General features: G+C 37.5%; 1 protein-coding gene across 3 annotated transcripts in view; it reads right to left on the reverse strand.

Moving 5' to 3' along the window:
* Window positions 1-2,421: 2,421 nt before the first annotated feature.
* LOC136857954 (uncharacterized) overlaps window positions 2,422-17,071 on the reverse strand; it is a 184,989-nt gene continuing 170,339 nt past the window's right edge. For all 3 annotated transcript variants that reach the window (XM_067137087.1, XM_067137085.1, XM_067137086.2), the window contains one exon: window positions 2,422-2,943. In XM_067137087.1, the coding sequence (XP_066993188.1) occupies window positions 2,778-2,943 (166 nt within the window). In that variant the 3' untranslated portion in view covers window positions 2,422-2,777. The remainder of the gene's footprint in view (window positions 2,944-17,071) is intronic.

A 17,071-nucleotide genomic window follows, 5' to 3' on the forward strand; every position in this document is an offset into this window, starting at 1 on the left:
GTTTCAGTTTTCTTATTCAATTTAACCGTACTTCATGTATCATGAAAACATACTCCAAGCACCAGTTAAGTGATAACATTCTCACTATAAATTCACATGATAAAAGCCTTTCCGAAATTTAACTAGATGTGAGAAAATATAAACTAACCTCTGAAATTAATGATGCCCGTGCCATATCTTGAGGTGTATCCCGTTCTTACTTAATTTCAGTGTAGAATATTAAAATTATATAATCACTTACTTGGCCTTTATTTTTAACGAGTTAACAACTGCGATCGATCACGTTATTTACGTAGAAACATGTTCTCCTCTTTCATTTCTAATTTTCTTAACGGAACAGCTGAAATATCAACCGAGCTAATCATTAACAAGGTAATATTTTATCAGTGCATTTATAATTTCTCCCAATTATATGAAAATAATGCATTCTTGCACTCAATCTAAAACTGAGTCAAAATTTGAATGTCAAGAACTTGCAGAAACTTCAGTAGAGTGAAGAAAAAAAAAGAAGCCAAAATTGTCAAGTCCTTTGAAAAATATGTAAAGAAAAAAGAATGGACTTCAATTAAAAATCTGTTTTTAAAAATATTTATATATCTGGCTAAAAGCTAGAAATGAAAGAAGGGAAGTTAGCGATTTGGGCTCTGCAACACATTCACCACAGTAAGTAACAACTGGATGTACAAGTACTATCCTTAAGACAATCAGCAGTGAAACCTTCAAGAAGAATACCACTAAGAACGAAAAACTGATCAGTGTAATGATTGGAATAAACCTCCTTATAACTAAATCTTATCGACAAGAGAGCTCGCTAGTGGACATAGCGAGGAAAAGATACTGAAGATGATCAATAGCACGCAATATCGCTGGGTGCATAAATGTAACGGAAAAAATCGTGCAAGCTTAATCGCTCGTAACAGACGCGTCAGTGATAGGGCTCTCGTTGTAGCCGAAGGATAGTGCACAATTTAATATAGGAATTTTGAAGGGACAGAGAAAATCTGTTGTTATAACGGGGTTCTCTTTATCGCGGACTTCTACTGTACTGCACACTGTCATCCCCTTCATGCATGCCAGTATGATAGGATTCGCGGCAAGTGTTCAACGCAAATGTTTACTAGTCGTATTGCTTAAAGCAATTCATCCAATTATAAGTTTTTAACATTACCTACCAAGACCATTTTTGTTGAAAATGAGATGTGTCCATAAAGTAAGAAAGTTTTTCCAAAAGAGGAAAGCTGGGGTCCATCCATTATGAGAGTAAATGTGGTATGTAGGCCTAAGAGTCATGTGTTCACCCTTTACCGTTATGTAGGTGTAAGAGTTCAGCATAAAAAATGGGATTCTCACCTTTTCGACCCTCCTCTCTTTTTTCTGCTGTAAGAATGGTAAAACATGGGGTCTAATATGTGAGTAAATATGGTACATCATCTTCTACTATTACCAAGGAGTAGTAACCTTTCTTTTTAAAAAACCTGACTGTTATCACAGGAATCATCATTAAATATATCAGATATACCAGAGGGGATATTTCCATATAAATATTTGCATGAATAGCTTGTAAATATGCCACATCTCCTATAACTGACAAATACTTCCTCTCCGAACTGTCATCGAAAATTATAAATTCCACTCGATATATTCAGATAGTGAAAGATGTCAATTCCCACAGGGAACCTGAAATATTTGTTCCGAATGAGTAAATTTCTGGTTAGCACGCTGGGGTGAAACGCTGGCAACCAGGAATGAGTTCGCTGGAAAATTCATAATGTCCAATAACGGATCAACTATACTGGTATTATATTCAGATGGCAAAGAGACATTTTGGAATTTGAAAAACGACACACAAGAGCCATTGTTTGAATGCACAATTCCTTTATAACGCTGAAATATCAACCAAGCTGATCATTTATGAGGTAATATTTTATCAGTGGATTTATAATTTCTCCCAATTATATGAAAATAGTGCATTCTTGCACTCAATCTAAAATTGAGTCAAAATATGAATGTCAAGAACTTGCAGAAACTACAGTAGAGAGAGAAAAAAAAATCAGCCAAAATTGTCAAGTACTTTGAAAAATATGTAAAAAAAAAAGAACTTCAATTAAAATCTATTTTTAAAAATATTTGTATATCTGGCTAAGGGCTAGAAATGAAAGAAGGGAGGTCAGGGTTTTGGACTCTGCAACACATTCACCACAGTAAGTAACAGCTGGGAGTACAAGTACTATCCTTAAGACAATCAGCACTGAAACCTTCAAGAAGAATACCACTAGGAACGAAAAACTGATCAGTGTAATGATTGGAATAAACCTCCTTATAACTAAATCTTATCAGCAAAATAAAAACTTCCAGGAAAAAAAATAGACAAACAGGAGCATATGGTGTTAATAAACTGTACTCTCCCTAATTAAAGATTGTACTAGTTGTTTATTCACAGAAAGTTTTGTATTTTAGTCTGTTTTAAAGCATCTCTTTCCTCTCACTTTTGAGGAGAACATAAGTCTCATGGAACAGTAAGATATCTCATTAACTAATATAACACAATGAAGTCATTATTTGCCATTTATTTTGCATCAACTTGTGTGATCAAATTTCGTATTTATAGCTACAGTATATACATACATTTACAGCTGGTTTTTCCATCCTCCAGATCCTTTCAACTTAGAAGCGTGTTACATTAAAAAAATCTGTTATGAACAGACCTAAAGACCATAATGTTGGGGCCAGCCAAAACCAGCGCCGTGCCACGGCGTCACACCGGGCCAAGCCATGTCCTAGCTGGTTCTCTGGCGTTTTGATGGGTTCTCCTCAGCACTCATGCGGTTGAACATGTACTTCATCTGGGGCATGTATTGCATTACATCACGCACTTGCACCAGAGGTAATGGATCGTGTGTTGATTCGCATTTGCCTGAGTCACAGAGGATTGTCATTTGCTGCCTGTAGGACACATCAATAAAAGTACCATAAGAAATATGAATACAAGAAAAAAATATTGCTTAAATAGGTCATTCAGTGAATTGATGGAATATGTGAAATAAGATTGTAAGTCCTAACCAAACTGTACATGAAATACACCTATTGTAGAAACTATCGGCTCTAAATTATGAAGCTATAAATAACTGACTAATACTGAAACTATTTTGATTTAAAGGCATATCTAAACAGTTAACTAGTTTCTGTGTCCTGTATTTGGGGCCACAAAAACATACATAATACACTATATTGACAGATTAGTGAAAAACTGAAATTTATTACTTTAATATTTTATTTGGATACTAATATCATACGTAGAAATAACGTTCATATATGAACGTACTAAGAATACTACACCATATAATTTTTTCTAGTGGTTTAACGTTGCACTAACACATTGAAAGTTTTTGGCGACACAAGCATGGTAATGGGCTAAGATTGGAAAGGAAGCAACCATGGTCTTAATTAAGGTACAACCCCAGCAGACACATTATTGCTGTGTTTCATATTATATGTGCATGGCCATCTGAGAATACAAGATTTTCACTTTCAAATATTTGGGGATTTCCTTAACCCAACTATAGCTACAGAGTTGTCACTTTCATTTAAAAAAATTGTTACATAATACAAGTCCATTATTCTGACCATAAAATGCAAGCACGACTAATTATACTAGTCTCCTTCGACACCATTGTCCCTTCAATTCTAGCTGCCAGTAAGGTAAATAAATTAGCTAATGTAAAATACAAGAAAAAGTATGGAAGCATTACAATGAATTCCAACTGAAATAATGATATAGTGTATGTAGTAATAAAATGGCTATGTTCTTAAATCCATGAAAATGCTACCAGCCTTCAGAGATACTAGAACAATCAGAATGCTGCTCTGTGAAGAGGCTCTTTTCACTACTGGTATGGATTTCTTGCCTTGACATTTGAATCAGCTGGTAGATCTGTTGGGATCTCAACTAACATAAATGTGCCCCAAGACCTAGTCCTGAATAGGTATATTTTACTTTTGAAGTTCGATTTGTATCCTGCAGTTTTCCCCATACAGGAAGATATCAAATGTGATTTTATACTTGCTACTGTTTCCTTAGTGATGCATCAGGCGCGCATGGCCTTTATGCGTGATGCGTGCAACCTTTCAAATAGAGAAGGAAATGCATCGTTTAACATGAAATAGTTTGATTATACAATATTATTTATTATATGCAGTTAATATTATCAATTAGGGACATGTAATGAGATATTCAGGAGTCAGCAGGAATGAACGGGCAAAAGAAGGAGTGGCCATCATTATGTCCGAAGCAGTGGAAAACAAAGTGACAGGATGGGAACCTATTAACTCCAGACTTATCACAGTGGATGTGGAACTAGAAGAAACGATTATGCTAGTACAGATCTATGCCCCCACTGAAGATATGCAAGAAATAGATAAGGAGCAATTTTATGTTCAAATGTAAAAAGCTATAGATAAAGCCAGGGAAAGAAGTAGACATGTTATTGTGATGGGGGACTGGAATGCTAGGATCGGAAATAGGTTACGTCGAGGACATGGATGTATGGGCCAACATGGAGCAGAACGTACCATCAATACCAATGGTGAAAGAATGCTGGAATTCTGTATTGATAATGAGCTAAGGATTGGCAACACCTTTCCCCCCCCAAAAAGTATCCATAAAATAACTTTTGAGGCAATAGGCCGAGGAGCAAAGAGTTGCTTTGACCACTTTCGTTACACTAAGAACATGACTTATGCAGCACTAGATGTAAGAGTCTTCCGCAGTGCAGAAATGAGTAAAGAACATCGGCTTCTGGTTATGAAAACAAGGTTCAAGGCTACACCCCACCCACACCCTCTCATCTTCGATTTGAGAAAATAAGAATTTCTGCATTTATAGAGGAAGAGGTAAGGCAGAATTATGTCCAGAAGTTGGGAGAAAAACTTCAGCAAATAGACAGAGAAGAACCTGAGAGAGGTTGGAAATTAGAAGAGAGATGGAGGGAATTTAAGACAAATATTATCAAAGTAGCAGAAGAGGTCTGTGGGAAAACTACAGTAAACACACGAAGGAAACGAACAAAGTGGTGGACTGAGGAAGTCAAGGAAAGTGTAAGGAGGAAAAAGGTAGCTTGGAAGGAGTACATGATAACAAGAAGGTTAGAGGACTGGAGGAATTATGTTGAAGCACGTAATGAAGCAAAGCGGCAAGTACAAGAGGCAAAAGAAAGGATCTGGAAGGAATTTGGTGAGGAAATGAAATCAGAATACAGAAATAATCAGAAGTAGTTTTGGAAGATACTAAGATCCCTCCAAGGCAAAACTCGAAAGAGAATCAGAAACATTAAAGACAGGAACGAGAAGATCCAAACGAGGCCATGGGACATCCTTGATACACGGAGCACGTACTATGAGGATGTGTTCCGCGCAGACCAGAATTCACAAGACGACGCCGGTAAAGGGGCAGAAGAAGAACTAGAAGAAGGGGAAACAATTATGCAGAGTGAAGTAAGAGAGGCTGTCACTGAAATGAAAGTGGGCAAGACAGCTGGTTGGGATGGAATTTTACCAGAATTGATGAAGTATGGAGGAGAGGCTGTGGTGAAATGGACGACAAGGATATGCCAACAAGCATGGAGCATTCAGAAGATTCCAAAGGATTGGGAGAAGAACATTATTGTTCCTATCCATAAGAAGGGCAGTACTCTGGACTGTGCAAACTATCGAGCAATTTGTCTTTCCAGTGTGGCTGGAAAGATATACTCTCGCATGTTGGAGAGGAGGCTGAGACAAGAAGTAGAGGAACAGTTGGAAGAAGAACAGTGTGCTTTCAGGCCAAGTCGACAAACACACGACCATATACACACACTAAGAACTGTTATAGAGAAACGACTTAGTCGAGGGAAGGATGTTCTAGCTGCATTTGTCGACCTAAAGGCCACATTTGACTCGGTCCCCAGGGAACAGCTTTGGGCAGTACTTGAAGACGAAAAGGTAACCAAGACTCTCTTATATCGCAATAGGAGCATGTACAAAAGAGTCCAAGGAGTTGTGAGAATAGCTGGTGAATACTCTAGGGAATTCAAAATGGCAAAGGGAGTAAAGCAGGGTGACAACTTGAGTTCTCTTCTCTTTGTGATCTTCATGAACCAAGTCATTAAGCAGTGTAAAAGAAGAACTAAAAGAATTAAGGTTGGACACTGGAACATGAGACCAATATATGCCCAATCCCTGGTCTATGCAGACGACATTCTGATTTTGGCTGGGAAAGAGGAGAATCTCCAACAAGCTCTTACTGATTGGGCTTATGCCTTCCAGGACCGTGGGATGGAAATGAATGCGAGCAAAACCAAGGTCAAGCAGTTCACCAAAGGAGATAACGTACAGCTTCAGATCAAGTGGAGCAATGAGGATATTGAGCAAGTAAAATTGAGTATCTGGGCACTATTTTCAGATAGGATGGAAAATTAGAGGCAGAAATAAACAACAGAATTAGAAAAGCTAATCCAGTTTACTATGGTATAAACAACACAATCATAGGGAAGAAAGAAATTATTAGAAACACAAAAATGCGGGTATATCATGCCGTGTACCTGCCAACCCTCCTGTATGGTGCAGAGAGTTGGATAGTGCATAAAAAACTGGAGAGCCGTTTGGTTGCCGCTGAGATGAGATATTTGCAAAAAGTTGCCAGAAAATTTGAAGAGACCATATTAGAAACACCACCGTGAGAGATGAGCTTCAGCAGGAGCCAATAATGGATGTCATTGAGAGAAGAGGATTGGGCTGGATTGGTCACCCAGAAAGAACGGAAGATGAAAGGAAAGCAAAGCAGGTGTGGCGAGCCAGACCAACAGGAAGAACACGAGGGGCGCCACGGAATGAATGGGAGGAGTACATCTTGGGACTGATTAGGAAGCGAGGGAATACCCTGGGTGAGGTTCAGAGAATGGCAAACGACAGAAGAAACTTTAGTAAACGGCTGAAATGTCCCGACGCCTAACGGCACAAAGGGAGAGAAGAAGAAGAACTCCTGTTGTTGTTGTTGGGTAATTATGTTTTAACCTTACTTTATTATAACTTGTAATGTTAAACTAGTAGTAAGCTCAACCAATAGTATTGTCAGCTGTAGTGTTAAGTACTGGAACTAATTAAGTTGTGTATGAAATTGTATATCATGATGCTGGACTTAGAATGTTAAACTACTAGTATTTCTTGTAATTATTTTTCCATAGAATTGCTTTTTGCACTCTTGTTGTAGTTGCTGGGTAGTTATGCTTTAACTTTAACCCTTTGGCATACCATTACTTGTGAAAGGAAATATTCCCTTACATACCATTTATTTTTTAGTCACTTTAACATAAATTTGACTAATGATATACATAAGAATACACAGAGCAAAGTGGGCTCTTAGCTCGTCTATAGTAACTAGAAACCAATGTATTTGTTCGTAAGTATTACTGGTTTCAAGGGAAGCAGATAAATTATTAAGAAATGTAGAGGCATAGACATTGGTTTCCTTAGTAACACGATCCCAGAACTGTGAGGTTAGAAATTCATTCACTGCGTCCATTTCATTCGGATTATTCCCCCCCCCTCACTATAGAGTGAATTTCAGAGACTGGTTTGCATGTTACAGAAACAAGCTAATTGTCAACAAGATCACAAATGCAAGTATCATTTTACTAGACTTCTCACCCGCTCTTGTTGCATTCTGGTTTTGTCACGTAGTTTCAATTGGCATTATCACCTCGGAACTGAAATCGGAATCACTTTCATCACTGTCAGTTGAAGAAAAAGTATTTTCACTCACCAGAGAATCATTTCCACTTTCAACATCACTATTTTCAAGCCAGTTACGAATAACCTCATCCACGCCGCCATGATTGTTTACAACAAGCAGCAAACTGAGGTGCTTTTTATTTTCTGCATTTCAGCTCAGAGTTGCTATTTACACAGAGAAAATAGCTTCAGGTATCATCTGACATCAATCGGGTAGGCTGCAAAACAAACAGAATAAATCTCTCTGACCAGCAAACCGGGATAATGAACTTATAAATGTTCTCTGCACCAGGACGGAAGTGTCCGTCAAAGTATGTTACCGCCTTATGATCACAGGATGAAAGGTTCCGTCAAAGTATGGCAATGGGTTAATATCACTTGCGGTGTTAAGCTAGTAATAAGTTCAACCTATAGCATTGTAAGCCGCAGTGTTAAGTACTGGAAATACTTCAGTTGTGTGTGAATTGTATATAATGATGCTGGGTATCCTAGATTTTTCTCTGTTTCTCTTACCTTCCACAGTGGAATCTGTTAGTTTCACGGATTATCTATTTACCCTCTTCCATTTTTCCCTATCATCCCACCACCTTTATCCAATGTGTTCAATCCTAACTTAGCCTTTAATTGACTTTAAATGCCCTTTAGCCTATATTTCCACCCATTTGTACCTGTAATTATTCTTTGTACTTCTTTTACTTCCACTGCTTACTTACACATCAAATGTTCATAGTTTCTTTCACTTCTCTACATTAAAGTCAGCCTGAATCTATACTAATATTATAAAGAGGAAAAATTTGTTTGTAACGAATAGACTCAAAAACTATTGAACCAATTTCAAAATTTCTTCACCTATAGAAAGCTACATTGCCAGTGAGTAACATGGGCTGTATTTTATCTTCAAAACAATTCGAGGTGGGGGAAGATATAAAAATAATAGGCTAACATAGGCAAAATATTGAATCTGTCGTATAAGGACGAGACAAAGCTCAATTTAATCCTGTTGATGCAAAGAACAAAACTCGATAAGCCCTACGCGTGCGAAAACCATGTTTTAAGGCCCTAAAACCAACCGTTACGGAGATATTGGCACTGCACTACCCCTGCTCTAGGAATCGGATAAAAGAAATGAACTGCCGTAACCATGGCAACGTCAGCTCCAGGATTCTAGAGCATCGAGATTATGTATGTACGTTTGGGCATAACTGCCAACCAAAACTGGTACAAATAAGACTTAATATTTGGAAATATATACTGTTGTGTAAGGCATAGGACTCCTTTGGGCGGGGAATTATTTTATTTACTATATATAAAAATGGATGAATGTGTGTGTAAATGACACATCTCCTCCTAAACCACTGGAGCAATTTCAACCAAACTTGGTACACGTATTACTTACTATCGGGAGACGAGCACTGTGGGGGTGAGCCATCCCTAGCGCCCTTAAGGGAGGGGGTAAGGGGGGTAGTTATAAAAATAATCGAGAATAGTGCCGAATTCATAGTTTTCGGGGTCACCGAGTTGAAAAATAATACTCCAGAATTTTTTAAAGTCCAAGTTCAGCCCCCTTTCAGGTAGGGAGCGAAGGGGGCGGGGGTGTGAGATATAGAAATAATTAAAAACAGTTTTGAATCCATAGATTTCAGGGTCTCTGAGATGAATAGTAATACTCCGGAAACTTTTCAAGTCCAAGTGAGGGGGGGGGGGGGGGGGGTGAACGGGGTGAGAGATAAAAATAATCGAAAAACTATATATACAAATCTTATCTTCTTCTTCTTCCTACTATATATAAAAATTGATGTATGTGTGTGTATGTAAATGACACATCTCCTCCTAAACCACTGGAGCAATTTCACCAAACTTGGTACACTTATCAATTAGTATCAGGAGACAATCGTGTGGGGGTAAGACACCCCTAGCACCCTTATGGGCAGGGGGCGAGGAGGGTGGTATAAAAATATTCTAGAATATTATCGAATCCATAGTTTTCGTGGTTGCTGAAATGAATAGTGACACTTCGATTTTTTAAAGTTCATGTTCAGCCCCCTTTGGGGTGTGGGTGAGGGGGGGAGGGAGTGAGATATAAAAATAATCGAAAACAGTGTCGAATCAACAGTTTTCTGGGTCACTGAGATGAATGGTGACCACCCAGATTTTTTATCTCTTGGGGGCGAGAGGGGACAGTCTCATTGACAGTTGAAATCCTGTACATCGTTTATATAGTGCAACGGCTAAATACATATAGTTATCACTTACTGATTTTTGGCAGGATCAAATACTTCCCCGTCGATTCAAGCTTCCATAAGGACGTAGTTTTACTCGAAAATTAAATAATCTAAAACTTGAAATCAAACACATCTAAATAAGTCTAAAACTACGTAACAGATCGTAATATATCAATCTGCAAGTCAAAAAGGAATTCTATAAAAATTCACATCATACATAACTAACTGGTAATGCAAATCTTAAAGGTAAATATTCAGAAACTATCCGCGCAACGCCGGGTACTACAGCTAGTGTAAAAATAATTTGGTCAACAACTTAACTGCTTCTTACAAATATTGTTGATCACAATTATGAAATCACAGTGTTAGCTTTGCTAAACTTCGATTTGACTCAACCATCCTAGGAAAACACTAAGCACTGCTTCGTCCGGCCCTGCGGTGTGGGGGGAACGTGTCCGCCTGTCAACCGGCGGCCCCGGGTTCGATTACCGGCCGGGTCAGGGGTTTTTAATTGCAAATGATTAATATCCCTGGCCTGGGGACTGGGTGTTTGTGTCATCCTTAACGTTCCTTTCCTTACATTCAACTTTTTACTTACGAGCACTGCTTCAATATTACTAATCACACTTTTTAAATTCCAAGATGTAGATTATTAGTTTTCAACACTGTATACCATTTAGCCAAGGTATTAGCATAAAGAAACCCAAAATTTTCCTAACCACTACTTTGTATAAACTGAATCCCACCGGGCCATTTTATGATTTACTCTGTGTGTGTGTGTGTGTGTGTGAAATAGAAATTGAAAATAGAGAAGAAAAATGATTCTCAAGAACAAACAAATAAGTGTCATTAAAAACTGTACAACACAAACAATATGTCATATCTGATGAAGAAAGGGCAGCCAGGTAGGCCACAGAATGAAGAGGTTTTGGGAAAGGAAGAAGATGATGCAAGCTAAATCTTCAGCTAATTCTTTGTTAACATACATGTATTTGGGTTTGATTGAAGTGCCCCAATGTGGGCGTAAACCATGTATGTATGTATGTATGTATGTATGTATGTATGTATGTATGTATGTATGTATGTAAGTAAATAAATAAATAAATAAATAAATAAATAAATAAATAAATAAATAAATGAATAAATAAATAAATAAATAAATAAATAAATAAATAAATAAATACTTTTTAATTTTTTAGCCAACAAAGGACTACTTAGTCAGGTTTAGGTTTATGAAGGTTCTTCTTCTTTTGGAATCACTCTTCCTATTCTTTGCTTGTTGATTTTTGTCTGTAGTCTAGTGTGTTTATCTTTCAATTTGTTGAGTGTATTTGTTTTGTATTTTAAATCTTCTATTGTAATAAGCAACTCTCTCATGTCTCCTTTTAATTCTGTGATCCATCTAATATCATTCTTACTCTTACATAATTTTTCTATTATTTTTCTACTGATTCCATTTTCTGATGACCATATTAGATACCCTAAGAATGATATTCATTTCTTTTTCATTGTGCTAGTCACAGGTTCCATTTCTTTATAAACTGTTTCATTGGAAGCTCCTCTCCAAACTCCGTTTACTTGATAATTTTTATTTAAACAGGTTCTCATTATTCTCCTTTCTAACTTGCGTACTCTTATCTATTGCAACTGTGTTTGTTGTTTTAAATAATGTTTCACATGCATATGTAATTTGTGGCTGGGTGACTTTTGTAGTGTTTCAATTTGGTTGCTATTGAGAAATACTTTTTATTATATGTATTACTAGCAAGATACCCATGCTTCGCTACGGTATTATACTGAAATTTATAATTGAATGCTTAACGTTTTATACATAATCTACCGAAATTCGTGATCTGACTCGTTTTCTGAGAGAATCCGCCAAAATTTCCGATCTGACTCGTTTTCTGAGAGATTATGGCAAAGTTTCTCCCATTTTCAATCCTTCTTTTCAACAATCGAGTTCGTACTTCCCGGGCTAGGTCCAAGTATTCCACCCGGTCAGTTAGGTCCCTAAATCTTTGTCATCTTTTTCTATAAGCATTCTTAATATGGATCAAATCCATGAGGAGATCCGGTGTGGTGTCGTCTTCGGGGGCCTTGACGGTACTGAACCCGCGGCCGGACTGCATTCATGGTCATTGCAGGGCCAGAACATTATTATTATTATTATTATTATTATTATTATTAGGGTAGGCGATATTAGTTGAATTTAGGTTATTATTATTATCATCATTGTTGTTGTTGTTCTGGACCCCACAGCAAGATGCAAGACCGCTACTTGGCGGTAAATTACATCTGCTGCCATTGTCATTGCTGACAATGTGACCAGCACCATTGTCGCGCGCAGGCATGTGCGCAGGAATTCTGGCGACACGAATGATATACTTCCATGCATTAACTAACTTATTATAGAGGTGAACAATTGCACAGGCAATTTCATTCCTATCGTTTATTTCAAACGTGCTTACATTTTTATTTATATGCCAGGAGAATCTACTGTAATCTAAGAACATTCTTCAAAGGAAAAGATGGCTCTTGAAAACGAATCCAGGAAAGATTAAAAATGATCGGTTTATGATCAGAATAAGTACACTGAATATCCACAGCCTGTTTACAGTCATTCGACCGGGTCAGGAATGGAATGGAATGAAGCCCGCACCTAGCGGCGAGGATAGGAATTGTGCCGGCTGCCGAAGCCTGACGCACTCCTCTGGGGCAATGATTAATGAATGACAAATGAAATGAAATGATATTGTAGAGTGTTGCTGGAAATAACTGATGACAGGGAAAACCGGAGTACCCGGAGAAAAACCTGTCCCACCTCCACTTTGTCCAGCACAAATCTCACATGGAGTGACCGGGATTTGAACCACGGAACCCAGCGGTGAGAGGCCGGCGCGCTGCCACCTGAGCCATGGAGGCTCCTAGTAGGTACATTATGAACAGTAAAATCAATTGGTCTCAACTCCTTTTTCACCCCACTGCCATTAAGTTGATTCACCCCTCCCCCCAAAAAAGAAGGCGTTTCTTTATGTTTAAACAAGATTCTAAATACCAATGTTCACGTCTGTTACATTCATTCTTGGGATATAAGTATCCCAATAAAAAAATTCACTTTTTTCCACTTCCTTTCACAACCCCCCCCCCCCCCCAAGTGAATTTTACGGCAAAAAATACGTGTTTCTTTAATAATAAGCATCTTCTAAATACCAATTATCATGACTGTAGCATCTTCAGTTTTTGAGATATGTGTCCTCATAAAAGGATTTCAACTTCATTTCACTCCCGCCCCCCAAAGATGATTTCCCCCCATAACGCGTTTTTCTTGTTTTTAAAGGAGATCCAAATACCAATTTTCACGCCTGTAACAACTTCAGTTTTTATTAGATGTAAGTATCCTCACACAATTAATTTTTAGACTCTTTTACACACACACACACACACACACACACACACGCGCGCGCGCGCGCGCACGCACACACACTCTCTCTCTCACATCCTAAATCCCTACCAATCTGGCTTCAAGAAAGGCCATAGTACTACTACGGCTCTGCTGAGAGTTACGGACGATATACGCGCGGCCATTGATAAGAGACAGCTTACTATCTTATGTCTCTTTGATTTCTCTAAGGCATTTGACTCTGTTAATCATGAGTTGTTTCTTGCAAAGTTGAAGTCAATTGGTTTCTCGCAGAGTGCTCTATCTTGGTTTGAATCATATCTATCAAGTAGATCACAAAGAGTTACATTTGTTGACGGACGATCCTCTATCTGGGAATCAGTAAACTGTGGCGTACCACAAGGATCAGTCCTCGGTCCTTTATGCTTTTCTATTTATATTAATGACATTTCTGAAGTCTTTAAAAGTAGTACTTTCCATATGTATGCTGATGACTTACAAGCTTACTTCCACTTCAGTCCCACTAACGCACCTTCTTGTATAATGCATTTCAACCATGATATCTCTCGATTGATCGAATGGAGCGCAAATCATAATCTCCAATTAAATGTGGCTAAGACCCAGCTTATTTGCATAGGTTACTCAAAACTCCTGAAAACTGTTGACCTCAAATCCCTCCCACCAATAAAAATTCTAGATTCAGATATCCATTATAGTGACACCGTTAACAATCTAGGACTCATTTTCGACAGAACCCTATCCTGGTCTGATCATACGTCAAATGTGATCAGAAAAGTTGTGTCATCCATGCATATTTTGAAACGTAACGTGTCATGTACACCACCTTTTATGCGGAAACTACTTGTTCAAAGTCTTATATTCCCCATAATTGACTATGGATCAGTCGTATACAACGACTTATCCGAAACTTTGAACATACAACTACAGAGGGTGCAAAACGCATGTGTTCGTTACGTGACAAATGCCAGGCGTGATGAACACATAACACCCTATTACATTCAGCTGCAATGGTTGAAACTCCATGAACGACGGGAAATCTCAGTAGCCGTTGCTACGCACAAAATTCTCAAACTGAAGACCCCACCCTACCTATATAATGCATTTAAATCTATGGAGTCAGTACATAACAGAGATAATAGGTTTACAAAAACTACCCTTCAAATTCCCCTTCATCGTACCACTAAATTTAACAAATCTTTTGTTTGCACTGCATCCCGTATCTTCAATGTCTTTAACCTTCACCGTTTCGCAAATGACAGGAACTGCACCCAACTAAAGCAGTCCTTAACATCTATCTTCCTGGAGGAGTACGCAAGGGGCTGAGATCAGGTATTCTTGTGTCCAATAATAAGAAATATGTATATTTCTAAGAAAATTGTTTCTGTTTTTTATATTCCTGAGATTCTTGTAGCCTAAAATATTAAAAAATCGAATGATATGCTTTTCTACTTCTTATATGATTTATGTTTTAACTTTATTGGAATTGGTATCTGTATTTTAATTTTAAGTTTAATTTTAAGTTTAATGTTTAATTTGATACTTTAATATTCTAAAATGTAGTTAGTATATTCATAAACTTGTATTGTGTTATAAGTAGACGCTACATAAAGGGGCTTTTCAGCCTCAGTGGCATGTATATCATCATTATCAATAAATTCAATTCAATTCAATTCTCTCTCCATTGGATTTTCCGAGAATACGTGTTTCTTTACGTTTAAAGCAGATTTCAAATACCAAATTTCACGTCTCTAACATCTTCAGTTTTTGAGATATCAGTATCCTAATTAAAATAATTCAACCACATTTTCAGTCACTTTTACCCCCCCCCCCCCCACCCAGGTGGTTTTTCCAAAAACTAAAAATACTCGTAATTTACTTTTAATAGAGATAAAGAGTGCCATTTTTCACTTCTGTAACATGTTAAGGATTTTGAGATATACTGTAGAAATTCTCATTTTAAAATTTCACCGCCTTTTTAGTTTCCCTTAAGTAGATTTTCCAGAAACAAATCACCCATGTTTCTTTACTTTTACAGGAGATTCCAAATACCAATTGGTACATCTGTGACATTTTATGTTTCTGAGATATACTTTAGATATAGTCTTTCTAAACATTTACCCCAATTTGTCACTCCTGTTTAACCCCCATTTAGATTTTCCAAAAACAAAAAAATACGTGCTTCTTAATTTTTTTTAGGAGATCCCAAATACCAATTTTTGGGTCTGTAATATCTTCAATTTCTAAGATATAAGTACAGCAGAGTCTCGATTATCCGACCTAAACGGGACCTGGAGTACGTCGGATCACCGAAAATGTCGGATAATACAGAATTACTTTGAAAATGAATTGAAACAAAGAGGAAGGCTATACTCTAGTACTAAAACAATGACATGTTTTACGGTACTCTATTTATTGAATTATAAATTCAATTGTACAGTATTGAACGAAAACATTCCAGATGTCTTACGAAAAGAAACTTTTCTCCACAGATATTATGCTGCATAATGCCGTACAGTTTTTCCACCGATCAAGCCACCCAGCATTGGCGGGAAAATTAGGGTCCCCTTAATTAAACTTCTTCTGGAAATACACAGCCTTTTCCTGCAGAATGGGGTCAGATATTGGCAGGCCCTTTTCCCGGTGTTGAGATAACCAAAGAAATAGTGCTTCACTTACTTTTTCGTATTCACATTTTTTCAATGTTTTTCTCTGCTCTGGTAGAGCACCACTTTTGAAATTATTCCCTTTTTTTTCCACTCTCCCACTGTAACACATCCAACACCATAATCTGAAGCAACATTTTGAAGAATTTTTGCCCAGTGACTTAAATGCACTCAACTTGTCTTCCAGAGAAACAATCAGTTTCTTCCATGTACTCGCTATACTCACAGAGGATATGAAAATTATAACATCCGCACCCAACCAATACTACAATGAACAATGACTGAAGACTCACTGCACCTGTCCTTGAGAGAAAAAAAACTGTCCTACCGCCAGCGGTCAGGCCAGTGCTTGTCCCATGGACGCACCCTCCACACCGGGTCTGCCTGAATTTAGTCTCCACCAAAAGTTCCAGTTAAGTCTACCAGTGTCGGATAACGCGGAATGTCGGATAAGCGAAGGTCGGATGAGCGAGACTCTACTGTATCCTCATCAAAGGCATTCAACCCCTTTTTCATCCCTCCTATTGAGATTTTCCAAAAACAAAAAAAAATTGTGTTTCTTTATTTTTAAAGGAGATTCTAAGTACCAATTTTTACATCTGTAAACTTTAAAAGTTTTGAGATATAAATACACTCATTTTAAAATTTCACCCCCCTTTTCACCCTCCCATTCATTGGATTTTCCCAAAACAAAAAATACGTTTTTCTTTATTTTTAAAGGAGATCCCAGGTCTGTAATATCTTCAGTTTCTGAGATATAAGTATGCTCATTAAAGGCATTCAACCCTTTTTTCACCCCTCCTATTGGGATTTTCTGAAAACAAAAAAATACGCGTTTCCTTATTTTTAAAAGATATTCTAAATAAAATTTTTACATCTGTAAACTTTTCAAGTTTTGAGATATAGATACACTCATTTTATAATTTCACACCCTTAGTGACGGAATATCCAAAAATCTTCCCTTAGCAAGCACCTACATTGTACTATAAATGTATCCTCAA

The sequence above is a fragment of the Anabrus simplex genome, chromosome 1, assembly GCF_040414725.1.
Source record: "Anabrus simplex isolate iqAnaSimp1 chromosome 1, ASM4041472v1, whole genome shotgun sequence".
Taxonomy (NCBI): domain Eukaryota; kingdom Metazoa; phylum Arthropoda; class Insecta; order Orthoptera; family Tettigoniidae; genus Anabrus; species Anabrus simplex.